We start from the raw sequence: 15,830 nt of genomic DNA, 5'->3' as shown, positions 1-15,830 counted from the left end.
GAATAAAGGATTTACTCTGATTCAGACTCATGTGCAGAGACTGTGTCAGCTAAGTTGGATCTGGGTCTTCCTGGAGCAAAGAGACTTAAGGTTTCATTTTCTTTAATCAGCATATATGAAAAATGATAGAACCTTGGAAGCTTAGTTAATGATTGTAACTTCTAGTTTCAGATTGGATTTTATATATGTGTATATGTAACTGGAACATCCTCTTTATTGTGGAATTGTTCTTGAATTTTATTTTAGAGTTGTTTAGTGAAACAACCACAGAAAGCATAAATATATCTCAAGGGATTGTTATAAAAATGAAATTGTCATGAGTCACAGTGTCTCTTTCATATTGAACAATGCTATTGTCAACAGAGAAGTAATATAGTTTGTTATTGCTATTGAATCTGAGTCAGAAAAAGCTAGATTTGAATTTGGCTTCAATGTTTACTAGCCGTGAGAACTTAGTGTCATTTTTTTCATTCCTTTAAGCCTCAGGATCTTATCTCTAAAATAAAGAAAATGTTTCATAGGATAATCCACAGGCTGAGACAGTAGGGAGTTACTAAATATTAGCAATATGTAATGATAATAATAATCCAGCTTAAGAAGGAAGAGGAATAGATCGAAAGAGTATAGTTGTTAGTAAATGGAGAGTCCTTGGGACATGACCTGTCTTACAGGATCTTCAACTAGCAGGTGCTCAACAAGTATGTGGACTACATTAATGAGAATTTACTCAAAATGCCCCAGGTTCTTGGTTCTTGGGTGTGCCCAGTGATAAGTGGAGGTAGGCTTCCTAGCCTGAGGTTTCCAGAAAGCAGAGGGTAAGAGAAGGGCTTGTGTGTAGGTACTTTATTTTGGAAAACATACGGGAGGCAGTAAATGGGGAGAGTGACAAAGGGGAGGAAAGAAAGTTAATCCAAGATTGTGTTAAGCTGATCATCATTTATCCACTGGCTTTTATCTACCAATGATCCAAGGTTTCCTTAAGGTAGGTTAATTCCTTCATCTTTCCAGGTGTATGTACACATCAGAATCTAATGAAGCAGGGTCTTCTAAGTGTCTAAGGCAGCAAGTATCAGGAGAGAAAGCAAGAGACACACTGGTGTGAAGAGGTGTTTTGAGGGGATCGGTAGGATTAAGTTGTTGTCAGGCTATAATTGTTAGCAGCTGGTTGCTGTATCAATGGCTGGAGAAAAAAGGTAGGTTAAATGGGTGTGATAGGGGCCAGCCTGGTGGCACAGTGGTTAAGTTCATGTGCTCCACTTTGGTGGCCTGAGGTTTACAGGTTCAGATCCTGGGCACAGACCTAGCAATGCTTTTCAAGCCACCCTGTGGCGATATCCCACATAACGTAGAGGAAGATCAGCACAGATGTCAGCTCCACAACAATCTTCCTCAAACAAAAAGAGGAAGATTGGCAACAGATATTAGCTCAGGGCTAATCTTCCTCACACAAACAAACAGACAAAGAGTGCAAATATGTGCAATACACTCAGTGACTACTAATTAAAGATATGATTCTTTTGTAGATTTTCAAGCTCAGAACAATGTGCTTGTATAAGCCCACAATAAATGGAGAATCCTAATAATGTGACAGAATTCATTCTTTTGCACATTACAAAGAATCCAGAGCTGCCGAATATACTCTGTTGTGCTTCTCATCATGTGTGTGTCCACAGTTTTGGAAAACCTATACATTCTGGTCACCATGGTCACAAGTCAGAGTCTGAGATCACCTATGAATTTTTCCTAACTTCCTTGTCCCTCATGGATGCCACCTCCTCTTCTGTCATTGCCCCCAAAATGATTGTAGACTCCTTCTCTGAGGGCACTACCATCTCCCTCAAAGGCTGCACGGCCCAGCTCTTTGCAGAGCATTTATTTGGTGGTGTGGGGATTACCCTTCTCATTGTGATGACCTGTGACCACTATGTGGCCATCTGTAGGCCCCTGCACTACATGACCATCATTAGCTCTCGGGTGTGCTACCTGCTCCTCGGAGGGGCCTTGGTAGGATGATCCATGCACTTAGAGATACAGTTTTTCTTCATGTACCAAATAAATTCTGCAGCCTCAATATCATTGATCACTTTATGTGGGATTTGTTTCCATTACTGAAACTGGCCTGCATAAACACCCACATCCTATGCCTCTTAGTCATCCTCAACAGTGGGGTGATGTGTGAGACCATCTTCCTTGTCCTCATCACATCCTTTGTGGTCATCTTCTGCCCCCTGGATTCTTGCAGTTCTAAATGGTGGCATAAAGTTCTCTCCACCTGTGGCTTCCACCTCACAGTGGTTGCCTTGTTCTTGTGTTGTGCATTGTCATGTACATGAGGCCTGTGGCCCCTTACCCCATAGAAAAGACAATGGCTGAGTCCATTTCCATCATCATGCCTGAGTTAAATCCTTGGATCTATACCTTGAGGAACACAGAGATGAAAAATTTCATGAGAAACTGTGGATAAAACTAGGGACCCTGGGCAGTCACTAGCTTATATGCTAAGGACAAAGCTTTCCAACAAGGGCAATGAGGTCTTACTCTCCACATTCATTCAACCCATTGGGCACACAGCTGCCAGGAGCATGTTTTAAGCATGCAAATCAGGTTAAGATACAACAGTCAGGTGGCTGCCCACCTCTCCAGTGCATTTTGTACTCCATCTTTTTCTCACAAGGCTCTCTCTCTCTTTAAACTGTCTTTTGAATAATTCAAGCCTTCCCAGCTTTTGTTCTTTCTCTGATCACTGCTGGAATTCTCTTTCCCAGAGATTTTGCTTGGCTGGCTCCACTTCAATTTTTTCCATTTTCAGATGAACTCCCACCTCCTTAGACAAGTCCTTCCTCTTGACTCTCTCTAATCATCCCCTCAGTTATTCTCTAGCTCTTCAACCAGTTTTATCCATAATATCAATGATCACAAAATGTGCTTTAAGAAATTATTTCTTGACTTTTATTTTGTCTATTTTCCTTACAAGATTGTAATTCCTGTAAGGGCAAAGATTGTGTTTATTCACTCATGCTGTTGGTAGAATGCTGCCAGTGATCTAGTAAGCATTTATAAATATTGTTGGATGAATATAAGTTTAAAAGAGACTTTTTTATATTTGGAATTTCATAGGTTGGGTAACAAGGTAGGGGAGAATAAATAGATAGAAACAATTTAGGAGGTAAAATTCTGCCGTTTGTCTGCTGTCAAAATTCTACTTGGAAGCACGTACAATCTCAGATAAGTAATTTGCTATTTAATATGGAGGCCCCCATTTTACCAAAATTCTCCACTATCTTTTTTATCCTTTTGTGAAGCAGAATAAGAATTTATCATGCTGGAGTCAAGATACTTTAGAAGCTGGTGTCTATATCTTGACATTATATATTCTTTATAAAAAAAGAGCAACTCTATAGATCTATGTTTTTTTAACTGTGGGAGAATGGCTCTCCCTGTTACATTATGGATATGGATTTCTAAATCCAAATGGTATTTACTTCCTCCCAGATCCATGATTCTTGCTGTTACATTATAGATTTTGGTTTCTGAATCCAAAGGATATTTATTTTCTCCCCGATCCTTTTGTTGCTGTGACTAGAGAGACACTAATGCCTTTTTAAACTGTCTCCCTTGACTAGGTATATGGGAAGCCTAAGGTCATAGCACGATTCAACATTCTGTTATGGTTTTTTTATTTTTAAAAATATGATATATATTATGGTAATAATTAAAATATTAGCTACAGTATTTCAAACTATTTAAATCAATATTTTTATTTATTTATTTACCTACAGGGAAAGATTCACCCTGACCTAACATCTGTTGCCAGTATTCCTCTTTTTGTTTTCCTCTCCAGAGCCCCCATGTATGGTTGCATATCCTAGTTGTAAATTGTTCTAGTTCTTCTATGTTGGCCACCACCACAGCAGAGCAGCTGAGAGAGGGGTAGTGTGGTTCCACAACCGGGAAACAAACCTGGGCTGCTGAAGTGGTGAGCACTGAATGTTAACCACGAGGCCAGCAGGGCTGGCTCCAATATCTTTACTTTTAAATGAAAAATGTATATGTGCAATATAAATCTAGCATTAATTACCACCAGCTGTTTTCATTAAGTATGAGGATCATTTATTCGTTGAAAAATATTTGCTGAGTTTTACAAAGTGTCAGATACTCTTCTAGGATCTGGGTATACAGTGATGACTAAGAAAATAAGTTTCCCATTTGTCCTGTAGCTTACATTCTAATGCGGAAGATAAACAATATATAAAAATGGAAATAAAGTCATAGAGTGATAACTGATTCTCATAAAATTGTCATAGAGGGGTGCATGTGTGACAAGGTAACTCTAGTTAGGTGACATGGAGACTTTTCTGAGAAGAGATTTCTGAATGATGAGATAGAATGATCTTTAAGCATATCAAGAGAAAGGAGATCTAAGGCAAAAGAGAAAAGCTTGTGTAGAAACACTAAGGCAGGATGTAGTCTCAAGTGAAGAAGGTCAGGGTAATCAGTGCACGGTGGACTGGGGCAACGCGGTCCAAGTAGAGATGTGGAAGATAGGCAGGGTCTTGATCAGGGAATGCTACATTTTTAAACACTCAAGTTCCAAAAGAACATGGACTTCAAAATGACTCTATTAATATAATAATTAGAAATCAAATCCTTCATGAACTTTTAGATGACAGAGCAATTTGGTATCAAAATCCCTGACATAACTTCCATTTAACTTTTGCTATGTTGATATTAGTAGAACACAATGTTTACTGCCTGCTTACACTAATTTATAATTAAAATTCTGAATTCACGCCACAATTCTTCACCCTCCCTCATGTCAAAGAAGAGGAAAACATCTATGACAGTGTAATAACATTGATCTCTGTAAGAAGTTTCCAATGATTATTTTGTATTTTAATTATAGAGTTAAAGAACTAGAAGGATCATAATGAGATCCCTAACCTTAAATATTTGTAATATTTTGGGTAACTTTCCTAGTGTCAAAGCAGGTCCAGAACCTACATCTTCCATTGCATAGGGAAGAGCTGTTCTGATAATCCATGGTGAAATTATAACCTGTCAGCTAGATTCCACAAATTTCTTCTGTGGCAAGAACCTCAGTTCTAGTAGGGCAGTATGTCAAGCAAATGGCTTTCACAGGTTGGTGCATTATTTCTTTTGCACTCTTGTACTAAGTTGATTACTAGAATGGTGTTTACGTGCTGATTTTGGGAGACACTGAACAAGTTCAAGACATGGGCTATAAATGGCCCCTTGTTGACCCTTGGCTTGGGCCAGGGATGTAGGACGTTCTAGCTCACATTTATGCATGGTCTCACTGCACTGCAAAATCTATAGCACGGACGATGGTGGAGGTGGTGGCAGGCATTCTATATTCTGTCTTCCCTCCTGCTAACACCCAAGGAAGTCACTAGGGCCCTTCCCCAGGCTCTATGCCATGTGTCAGACTGTTCTTCAGAGGTGAATATACTTATCTCCTTCAAGGTCTTTTAAAACCTTTGCTCCTCAATCCCAACTGGCCCTTCTGATTAATGCTGTCTCTTGCCTCCCCTGGATATGGTAGCATTGTACTCTCCGGTCTTAAACCACGTGTAATGAGGGGCCTAACTTGCATGAAAAGGACCACTTTTCTTTGTCTGGGCTCAGGTCTTTCATCTCTTCTCCCAGCTGGTGGTGGTGTGTGCAAGGCAGGGCTGTGGGACATCAGATTCCTGAAATGCCTTGATTATGGCCTAAAGAGGTCATGGGAAGACATGATAGGAAGGTAACTAGTTTTAAACTTATAGTACAAAATTCCAATCAATTTAACATGACTGGGAAATGAATTATCGTTCATATCTTCTTGCAAACTCTGCTCATCAGATTTGTATTTGCTCTCATTATCAAAGAAACGTTGAGAGAGATTGGAAGACAGTATTCACAGATGGTCTGAGAAATGATGCAGCATCATTAGTTATGATGTAAAACAACATTAAATAGATGGTATCAAAGAAGATCAGAGGCATTTTTCCAACATATAAAGGTTCTGAATTGAACAAGAAGAGATGGTTTCTGGACCTGGACAGGAAGAGAGATGCTTGGACACCGGGAAGAATCTTGCTGTGCTCTGACTGGACAATAAATAAATATCTAAATACCTGCTCTCTACCTGTGATCCTAAATCTCCACTAATAAAGCACTATATCTTACACTGAGTCATGAATTTTGTAATATACTCGCTACTCATGTTGTTTATAATTATTAATTCTTTTTACATCAAACTATTTGTATAGTTACAGCTTCTGTAAAAAATATTTGGGTGGTTCTGCACACCCTAGGGAGAGGACTTGCTTTTAGAGACATCAATTTTGTGATGAATTAATAACACCTTCCCCCAATGACAAAGCATATTTTCATGGAAATTGATAAACTAGTTCTAAAGTTTATATGGATGTGTTCCTGAGTTTCAGTAGCGTTGGTAATATAAACAAAGTGAGAAGAACAGAGATAGATGATTGTATCTACTAGATGTCAGAACATAACATAAAGCTCTGGTTTGTAAACATTTTGTTATATGCCCAGGAATAAAGAATTCTAAAGAACAGAAGAAACGGCCTAGACATAGAAGCATCTATCTTTAGAGATATAGTATAAATTTTATAATTTGATAAATGATGAAGGTGAAATTTTAAATCTGAGGAGAAGAATGGATTATTGGATAAATTCCAGAAGGACAAATTGCTATTTATCTCCCTCGTGCTCATCCCCCCATTTCACACATTTCTTTGTGCCTGTCTCTGTCTCTGTCCTTCTCTCTCTTTTCTGATTTGTAAACTTTTTTGAATTCACCAAACTTTTGCACAAATAACGTGCTTGTTATATTATCTGTTGCAACCATCTTCACACTATTATTTTAGTGTTATCCCTCTCATTTCCTCTAATGGAAGCAAATAATAAAGGATTAAGCAAAGCAGGGCATGGAATAAAGTACAAGATGCTAAGTGTGGTCTAAAGTAGGAACCAGGGTTCCAGGACTCATTCCTGGAGTCCTGCTGCTGAGTCATATTTTAATAATATCATCCCCTCCAGGAATGTGATCCATCTCAGATGGTGCTTCTGGGTCAGGAAATCATCTAAAATTTCAATAGAAAACAGAAAATAACCCTCCACCCCCCAAAAAGAAGATAACCCTTGTCCTTTAATACCGTATGCAATTGAAGTGAAGTTGCTTTGGGCCTTCATTTTCTGACGAGTCACTTCACTTCTGCTTATTTCTGTGAGGGGTGATAGACATAAAAATAGGTTGGATACAAGAGTGTATAGACCAACAGATTCCTCAGTATGGATCCTCTCTGAAGGGACCTTATGAGCTTACATTCAAGTTTTCCCTCATGCTTCCATCCCAATGCCATGTTCCATCAAAGAGACCTGACATTCCTTGTTTTCAAAAAAAGAGAAAGTAAAAAATCCTTTATAATTAGAAATTGTGCTTTTGGTTTTAAACTCATGGCATATCAAGATCAGGTACTGAGAGGAAAAAATAACATTTTAGATTAATCTGTACATCTTTGTACATTTATAAATAAAATTTTTTATTCATTAACAAGCACTTATTGCTACTCTAGTCCCCCAAAATTCCATGTCCTTATGGATTGATGCTGTGCCTGATTCCAGCATTAGGCTAATGGATTTAAGGCATTTACGCAAAACCTGCCCAGAGACACTACATTCCATCTGAGTACCCACAGTGTTCTTCTCCTGAATATGAAGGGAAATGAAAGCATCTTCAAATAGAAACCCAGGAGCAGTTCAAAAGGAGAAAAACTTAGAAAAACCTCTAATTGGTTGGGGACAAACACTTGAGTAAGTCAAACCACAGATAACTGTGTCTTGGAAAGTCATACTGATGGGAAATTACCAAATCCTGAGGGGGAACTGAGAGGCAATTCTACAGGCTCATGACCTCTCAGAGAAACCTCTTTAAATTCCAGTTGGAAATCAAGGAGGAAACTCTTGCTTTTTTTTTTTTTTTCCCTGAGACTGTGTTGGAGACAGTACTTGAGAAGGAGTGGGCAATGTTCTCTACCTCATCTGCCAGAGATGCTCTTCCTCTCTCCTTTAGATGTGGAAATAAGAGTTGGAAACGTATGTCATGCTTTGGCCAGCCACTGAATTCACTGTTCTCCCTTAAGAATAGAAGATTGTCATCACCAGAATTTTCAAGAAACTAACACATGGTGAGATTTGTAATTCACATTTCTGTATTTGCAGAGAGGATTTTAAATTGTGATATTGTACGTAAAAGTATGGGTGCTGTGGTGTGGGCTATCAAGTTTTAATACAACGCATGGGTCTGTCACTCAGCTGTGTACACCTGAGCTAGTACATAACATTTCTGGCCTCATAATCTTCATTTTTAATGGGAATTATAATATTATCAAGTTCAAAGGATTTGGAAACTTAAATCAATACATGCAGAGTCAATAGGACAGAATTTGACACATAATATGTGCTCCACGAATAACAGCTATTAGAAGGTAAACTTTTTTGGAGGAGTTAGGAGTCCCTATTATTTCAAGTCTAATTAAATTAGACCTATCTTCAGTTTTTCATCTCCGAGTTAAATCTAAAATAACTATGAAATGCAATGGGTGCACATTTTTGTCTTTGCTCCCCAATAGCATTTCATTTATTCTTTCTATATATATTCTAACTTATCATTCATCCTCTGATGCTATACCCTTCCTGATGTTTTATATTAAAAAGTGGGATTTTTTGAGGCTGTATACAGAATACTGAGGTAGGAGCATGGTAATTCAAGTGCTGTTTACCTTTACTGAGCTATTGATATATCGTATAGCAGTTAATATTCCCACCACAAAGCCCCAACAAATGGCACAGGGAAGGACATTCAAGGTAAGAAAGAGTGATTTAAGTCACAGACCAGAGTCTTCTAATTTTATTTTATTTTATTTTAAAGATTGGCACCTGGGCTAACAATTGCTGCCAATCTTCCTTTTTTTTTTTTTTTTAAGGATTGGCACCTGGGCTAACAACTGTTGCCGATCTTTTTTTTTTTCTGCTTTATTTCCCAAACCACCCCCCCCATACATAGTTGTATATCTTAGTTGCAGGTCCTTCTAGTTGTGGGATGTGGGACGCCACCTCAACGTGGCCTGACGAGCCATGCCCAGGATCCGAACCCTGGGCGGCCACAGTAGAGCTCACGAACTTAACCAATCGGCCACGGAGCCGGCCCCGAGTCTTCTAAATTTAAATGCTGGTTAAAGTCAACTTAATTTTCTCTGAGAATATTCGATGTCATAGATGGTCTTAGATATCTACATCCGAATTGTTCAGAATATTTGAATGGCCAAAATTCTGGCCTGGTTTAGTGCTGGTTGTTGGGGCTTTACCTCTCTCTTAAGATGAGCTAAATTGCTAGGAGGACAGGCAGGAGAAGGTCAGGGATCTGTCAGGAGTGACACAAGTGGAAACAGAGGAAGGTTATTTTTTCCACTAATTCCAGATATAGTAAGAGTATAAAACTTAAGATATTTAGGGATATCAGCGAGTGATATTGAGGAGAGAGAAGATGATGTGAAAACTGAAGAGAACATATTTTCCAGATTGTCGTGGAAATGAACATGTTTAACTAGATAGATAAAGAAAAAAACTCTTTTATTGCACAGTTAAATAATAATCCTAGATCTAAAATAGCGTACACTGAATAACTTAACAAGGAGAGTAATTAAGAATGGCATTTTAGGGCCGGCCCCTGGCCGAGTGGTTAAATTCATGTGCTCCACTTCAGTGGCCCAGGGTTTTGCTGGTTCAGATCCTGGGCATGGACCTGGCACCACTCATCAAGCCATGCTGAGGCGGCATCCCACACAGCAGAACTAGAAGGACCCACAACTTCAATATACAGCTATGTCCTGGGGGGCTTTGGGGAGAAGAAGAGAAATAGATTGACAGCAGGTGGCTCAGTGCCAGTCTTAAAAAAAAAAGTAAAACCAAAACCAAAAAATGGCTTATTTATGTATAAAAAAGAAAGAATGAGATTTTAATGTATTCTTTTAATTTTTAATAAATATATTTATTTATGAAACTATATGCAGATGTGACTGTTATGTGGAGATAGGTACGTATAAATGCATCTAAAATTTACTTCTTGAAATATAACTACAAAACACTAGTTAATAATCTTACAACTAATTCCTCATATAGGTTTGAATGTTATACATACTTCAAAGTTGAAATTTCTATTATTTTCAGAAGGATAGATACTAGAATTACTTTGTTACCAAAATGAATAGGAAGGAAATAGTGGACATTGTGGATATTAGGGAGACAAAATTCCCAAGGTCATAGCCCCACAGGATGGCCCAGAGCCCATAGTTCAGGCTGTGAGGAGTCCTGAGCAATCTTTGCTGCAGCTTCAGCATATTAAAGAGTAAGCTATCAAGAGAGGAAAGACCATGGGATCTTCCAGGAGAAATGTGAACAGAATCAGTTGCTTCCTATAGGAGTATATGCTGTTAAAACTGATCAAAGTGAGAGATGGGAAGGCTGGGTCCATGATACGACTACTTATGCAAGGTTTACAATAGTTTAAAGTTTTAGTACAAGATTCTACATTATGTTAGGATATTAGTTCCTCCTATGCAAGTTAATTATACAAGATAGATAAAATTATCCTCAAACCCGAACTCCTTTTTCTGGTCAGTTCAGATGATGGAAAATACGATGCTGTTGGTTTTAAATGTTAAAAGATTTAATGTTCAATCTTGTAATTATATCAAGGTACAAATTGAAAATAAAGTCTCTACCATTTTCATATGTTCTGTGCTTGATTTTAAAATTATACTAAAATGTTCAAATGGATAGAGTTATCACAAATTTTCTTGTTTTTCTCATTTACCATATTGTAAAAATGCTTTACCATCTATGTCCTCATATTATTAATCAGTATTTTGTTCACAGAACACTGTGCTATTAATTTGTAGCAGTCCAATTCACATAAACACCTTTCTATTATTGAACATTTTCGATATTTCTAAATTTTCACTATTATAAATGACATTTATCATCTTCCATTATAAAACTTACACCTTATTTCACTTTTAGAACAATTTTTAAGATTGGGATTACTAGTATAAGGAATGTAAACATGTTTACGATTCAGGAAATATTTGCTAGAATGATTTCCAAAAGAATTACATGCATGAAGCAATTTCATTGCAATTTTAGGATTGATATAATTTTTAAAAACATGATTTTAAAAATATGTATTCTATATTTATGATGGATTTAATTTTTTAGCTCATTTCATGTGTGTAGACACTGTTTAAAAATAATGCTGAAATCAATATTTCAAATTTTCCTTTTGAATTATACATCACAGAGCATATTCATAACTGTCTTATTGACTCCTACGGGCTGGGAAGCTTGGACAAGTGTTACTGCGTCTATCTCGTGGGAGAGAACTCGGAGGCTTAGCAGTCTCTCAATGACACATGTCTGTTAAGTGATGAAGATGGGATTGCTAGCCTTTTGATAGCAGAAACCGAACAATTATTGTATTATTTTTCATTAAATTTTTATTTTGGACTAATTTTAGGCTAATAGGAAAATTACCAAGATAGTATAGAGAATTCTTGTATGCTCTTCCCTTTACTTCCCTTAATATTATCATCTTACATCACCATGACTATATTTGTCAAAACTATATGATGCACATTGATATATTACTCTTAATGAAACACGAGGTTTTATTCATATTTTATTAATTTTCCCACTACTACCCTTTTCCTGTTTTATGGTTCAATCCAGCACATGTTCCATTTAGGATAATTACCTTTTAAATGACCTAAAGTCATAAATTTGTGATCATAAACTATGAGGACACTGTACTCAGCATTGTCAAAGTTTTAACATTAATTTTGGAAATTTATTTTATCAGAAAAAAGAGAGGGTTGATTTGTTTATATCTAATAAACATTTTAATTCTGAAATGGTACTACTGTTGGAAATTCTTCAGAAAAGGAAAGTGGAGAGCCTAAGAATTATTTTATTAGTAGATTAATTTAGAGCTTTGGTCTTCCTCTCCACCTCGCTACCCAACTTGGCTTTCTTTGTACAATGAAGCTACCTGAAGAAGAAGCAGACACATGTGGGCCTGAGGGCTCCAATAATTTATTCCGGGATTATTAATGACATTTACAAGTGTTACATATTTAAACAACACTGTTTCTGCACCGTGACCATAAAATATTTTATATTTGTGCATAAATAAAAGGATTGTTAAAAAACGTATCAACATCAGTCGTGGTGGAGCAGGAATTAGTAGTGAAAACGTTGTCATTTCTGCTCTATGTCAATGGCTCTGCGGGCTGTTCTCACCATCTATAGTGATGTTCTCCTGTGCTTCTAACTGCATAAACATTTTTATGAGCATTGCCATATCTGATTCTCACAAGAACCCTCTCAATAGGCATTCTTATTTTTACCAAGTTACAGAAGTACAATCCGAGTCTTTGAGAATTTTAAGTTACATTTCCTCGACACCTCAACATAATATAACTAAGTAGAAGAGCTTGGATTTGAACCTCAGTCCGTATGATCTGGAGCTAATGTTCCTACTCATTTCATTTGGTTGTCTTTTCTGCTTTGACCCTAGGATAAGCTAATAACTGCTAGATCATTTATTGTATTCTTTGCATTTTAATAAATGGTTGTTGATTGATTCATGACCTTATGGAGTTTGTTTTATGCTCTTGTTTTCTTGATGCCAGCTTGTAGCTGGATGTGAAGTTTATAGTGCTGGCACTGTTTAAGAATGCCTGCTACCCTGGAAACATAATGGAAATGGTTATTTTAAAGTAAGCAAATAGATAGATGTTAGTACATGCAATTGTATTTTTGTTAGTTTTATTAACATTGAAAATTGTTTTTGTTAGCTCTAGGTGGCATTTATAAAAATCAACTTACTTTTAATTCTCACAGTAAGCCTCCTTATGCTTTCATTCACCTATCTAACAAACAATAACTACATACACATGTACACACACAGACAAGCACTGTCTGGCTGACAAGTTTCTGTTATATACATGTAGGTGAGGACAATTATTCTCTGAAGTTGTGTCTAGCTGTGGAAAATGAAGTCAAAAGTTGAAGTAATTATCTGGATGACTCATGGAAAACCTTTCTGTGGGTAAGGTGGCTGGCTTTTTAAGTGAGAATGTAGTTACCACAATTTGTAAAACCATCTTATCAAAAGCGATTTTTTTTGCATTTTCCAATTTGACCCTCATCATGATCCTGTGAGATAAGTGGATAGGCTACACATGAACATCCCTACTTTACAATATAGTCATAAATTCAATGCAGATATACTTTGCCAAGTTGTACTTGATCAATTGGGCCACATTGTATACATAATTAGCAAGTAATTAATAAAGCCTCAAGACTCTGACTATATGTGACACACTGTTTCTATTTCTTACCTGTGTGATTGTTGACAATCTGTCATTCGCTCTTTGACTTTCATTAAGGGGCTGCATTTAAACAGAACAAAGGACTCAGAAGGCTTTACCATCTACAGGTGGATGGAGACTGTAGAAAGGCCAATCCTGCTCTAAAGTTCTTGTTATAAAAGAAAAATCTTTGCTTCTTTCCCTGTTGATCCAGTGGGAGGGACTTGGGTGTCGAAACCAGCCTGCTTAAAATTCCAGATGCAGCATCTATTACTTGTTTGGTCTTATCTCTTTAAGCATGAGTTACCTCCCAGTAAAATAGGAATAATAAGACCTACCATGGGCTGTTTCCTATGCACTAAGCCATGAATAATTGCTTTCTTCGTATTATTGAACTTAGTCATAACAATAACACTCTTTGTTAGATATTATTTTCTAATAAACCTCTGTTCTTATTTTTAAATGATGAATGAAGGAAAACACCAACTCAACACATGCGTACTTGTTATCTGTTAGTATTGAGCTAGGCACCTTATCATAGAGCTTTCTCTTTTATAAAAAAACAAATTAATTAATCTTAAAGGCCCAATTCAGTTCAGACATTTAAAGAAATAATTAGGGGAGTTGTCATGATTTTCAATTGCTTCTTTAACTGGGTGTTATTTCTTCTTCTATTTGTAGACACGAGTCTCCTGATCATGGATGGTGTGCCAGTCATTGTGCTCCGACTCCATGCAATGAAAGGCACCACTAATAAAGTGGCAGCCCTCCTTTCTTCAGAACTTGGATACGACTTTATAATCCTTCTCAACAATTCACTCCAGGAAACCACTATAAAGCGATCAGAGTTGGTGGTTGAGATGAAAACTATTTCTCATCTCTTCCACATGTGAATACCTCCATTCCCCCAAACTGAAACTCTGGCTATTTTAAAGTATTTAATAATTTATCTCCACCTCAATTCTGCCTAACTTCCCAAACCACCTTCCACAATTTTATAATTTTGTTTTCTCAATGATGACAGAAACACATAAGATAATTTTTTATATGGATGCCTCCACTTGTAGATGACTATGATACCATAAACTGGTCTGAAATAACTTTCTCTTAATTTGTGGTAGCTTTCAACTTTCCCTTGGAAGTCATGCCAAACCAAAGCTTTGTAACTGAGTTTGTCCTCCTGGAGCTTTCAAAGAATCCCAATGTTCAGAAAATAGTATTTGTTGTATTTTCATTGGGCTACATTGCAACTGTCGGGGGCAACTTGCTAATTGTGGTGACTGTCATGATCAGCCCGGCACTCCTGCACTCCCCTATGTACTTCTTCCTGGCTTTCCCATCCTTGCTGGATGCAAGTTTCTCCTCTGCCATTGCCCCAAAGATGATTGTGGACTCTCTCTGTGAGAGGAAAACCATCTCCTTTGAAGGCTGCATGACCCAACTTTTTTCTGAGCATTCTTTTGCTGGGGTGCAGGTCATTGTCCTCACTGCCATGGCCTACGACTGCTATGTGGCCATCTGCAAAGCCTTGCATTACTCTTCCATCATGAACTCGAGGCTCTGTGGTATTTTAATGGGGGTAGCCTGGATAAGGGGCTTCCTGCATTCCATGATACAAATTCTCTTTACTTTCCAGCTGCCCTTCTGTGGCCCCAATATCATCAATCATTTCATGTGTGACTTGTACCCATTACTGGAGCTTGCCTGCACTGACACTTACATCTTTGGCCTTTTGATGGCTGCCAACAGTGGGTTTATCTGCATAATAATCTTGTCCTTATTGCTTCTTTCCTATGGTATCATCCTGCTCTCTCTGAGAACCCATAGTACTGAAGGGCAGAGGAAGGCTCTCTCCACCTGTGGATCTCATATAGCCATTATGGTTTTGTTCTTTGTCCCATGCATATTTGTGTATGCACGACCTCCAACTGCTTTCTCCTTTGACAAAATGGTGGCAATATTTTACACCATCCTAACTCCCTTGCTCAATCCTTTGATTTACACTTTCAGGAATAAGGAAGTGAAAAGTGCCATGAGGAAAGTGTGGTACAAAATAACGATGTTTTCCAATGAAAAATAAAACATTTAACTTCGAAAAAATTTTATAGTTCAGAGTAAAAAAGTCAAATTTTCTTATACAAAAACTTTCTGTGAATACGTCTTTTTGATAGGAGGTAATGTAATGAAATAAAAAAAGCACTAACATGAGAGTCAAGAAATAAGGTTTTCATCCGTAGATGACTTATCAACTCTAATTTGGTTACTCCGTATCCTCATATGTAAATTAGAAAGAGCTGAATTTTATGCTTACTTAGAATCCAATAACCAAAAAAGAATGAAAAGAGAAATCAGACTGCTTGCCATTCACTTCAT

General features: G+C 37.4%; 1 protein-coding gene and 1 pseudogene across 1 annotated transcript; both read left to right on the top strand.

Moving 5' to 3' along the window:
* Positions 1-1,566: 1,566 nt before the first annotated feature.
* On the top strand, positions 1,567-2,464 carry LOC123287797 (olfactory receptor 4C6-like; annotated as a pseudogene).
* A 12,137-nt stretch (positions 2,465-14,601) lies between these two features.
* Positions 14,602-15,537, top strand: LOC123287612 (olfactory receptor 4C15-like). Its single transcript, XM_044775047.2, has one exon. It carries the CDS (start codon positions 14,602-14,604, stop codon positions 15,535-15,537), a length of 936 nt encoding a protein of 311 aa, XP_044630982.2.
* Positions 15,538-15,830: the final 293 nt, after the last annotated feature.

The sequence above is a fragment of the Equus asinus genome, chromosome 3 (genome assembly GCF_041296235.1).
Source record: "Equus asinus isolate D_3611 breed Donkey chromosome 3, EquAss-T2T_v2, whole genome shotgun sequence".
Classification (NCBI taxonomy): domain Eukaryota; kingdom Metazoa; phylum Chordata; class Mammalia; order Perissodactyla; family Equidae; genus Equus; species Equus asinus.
This window is presented reverse-complemented; position numbering and strand designations above follow the sequence as displayed.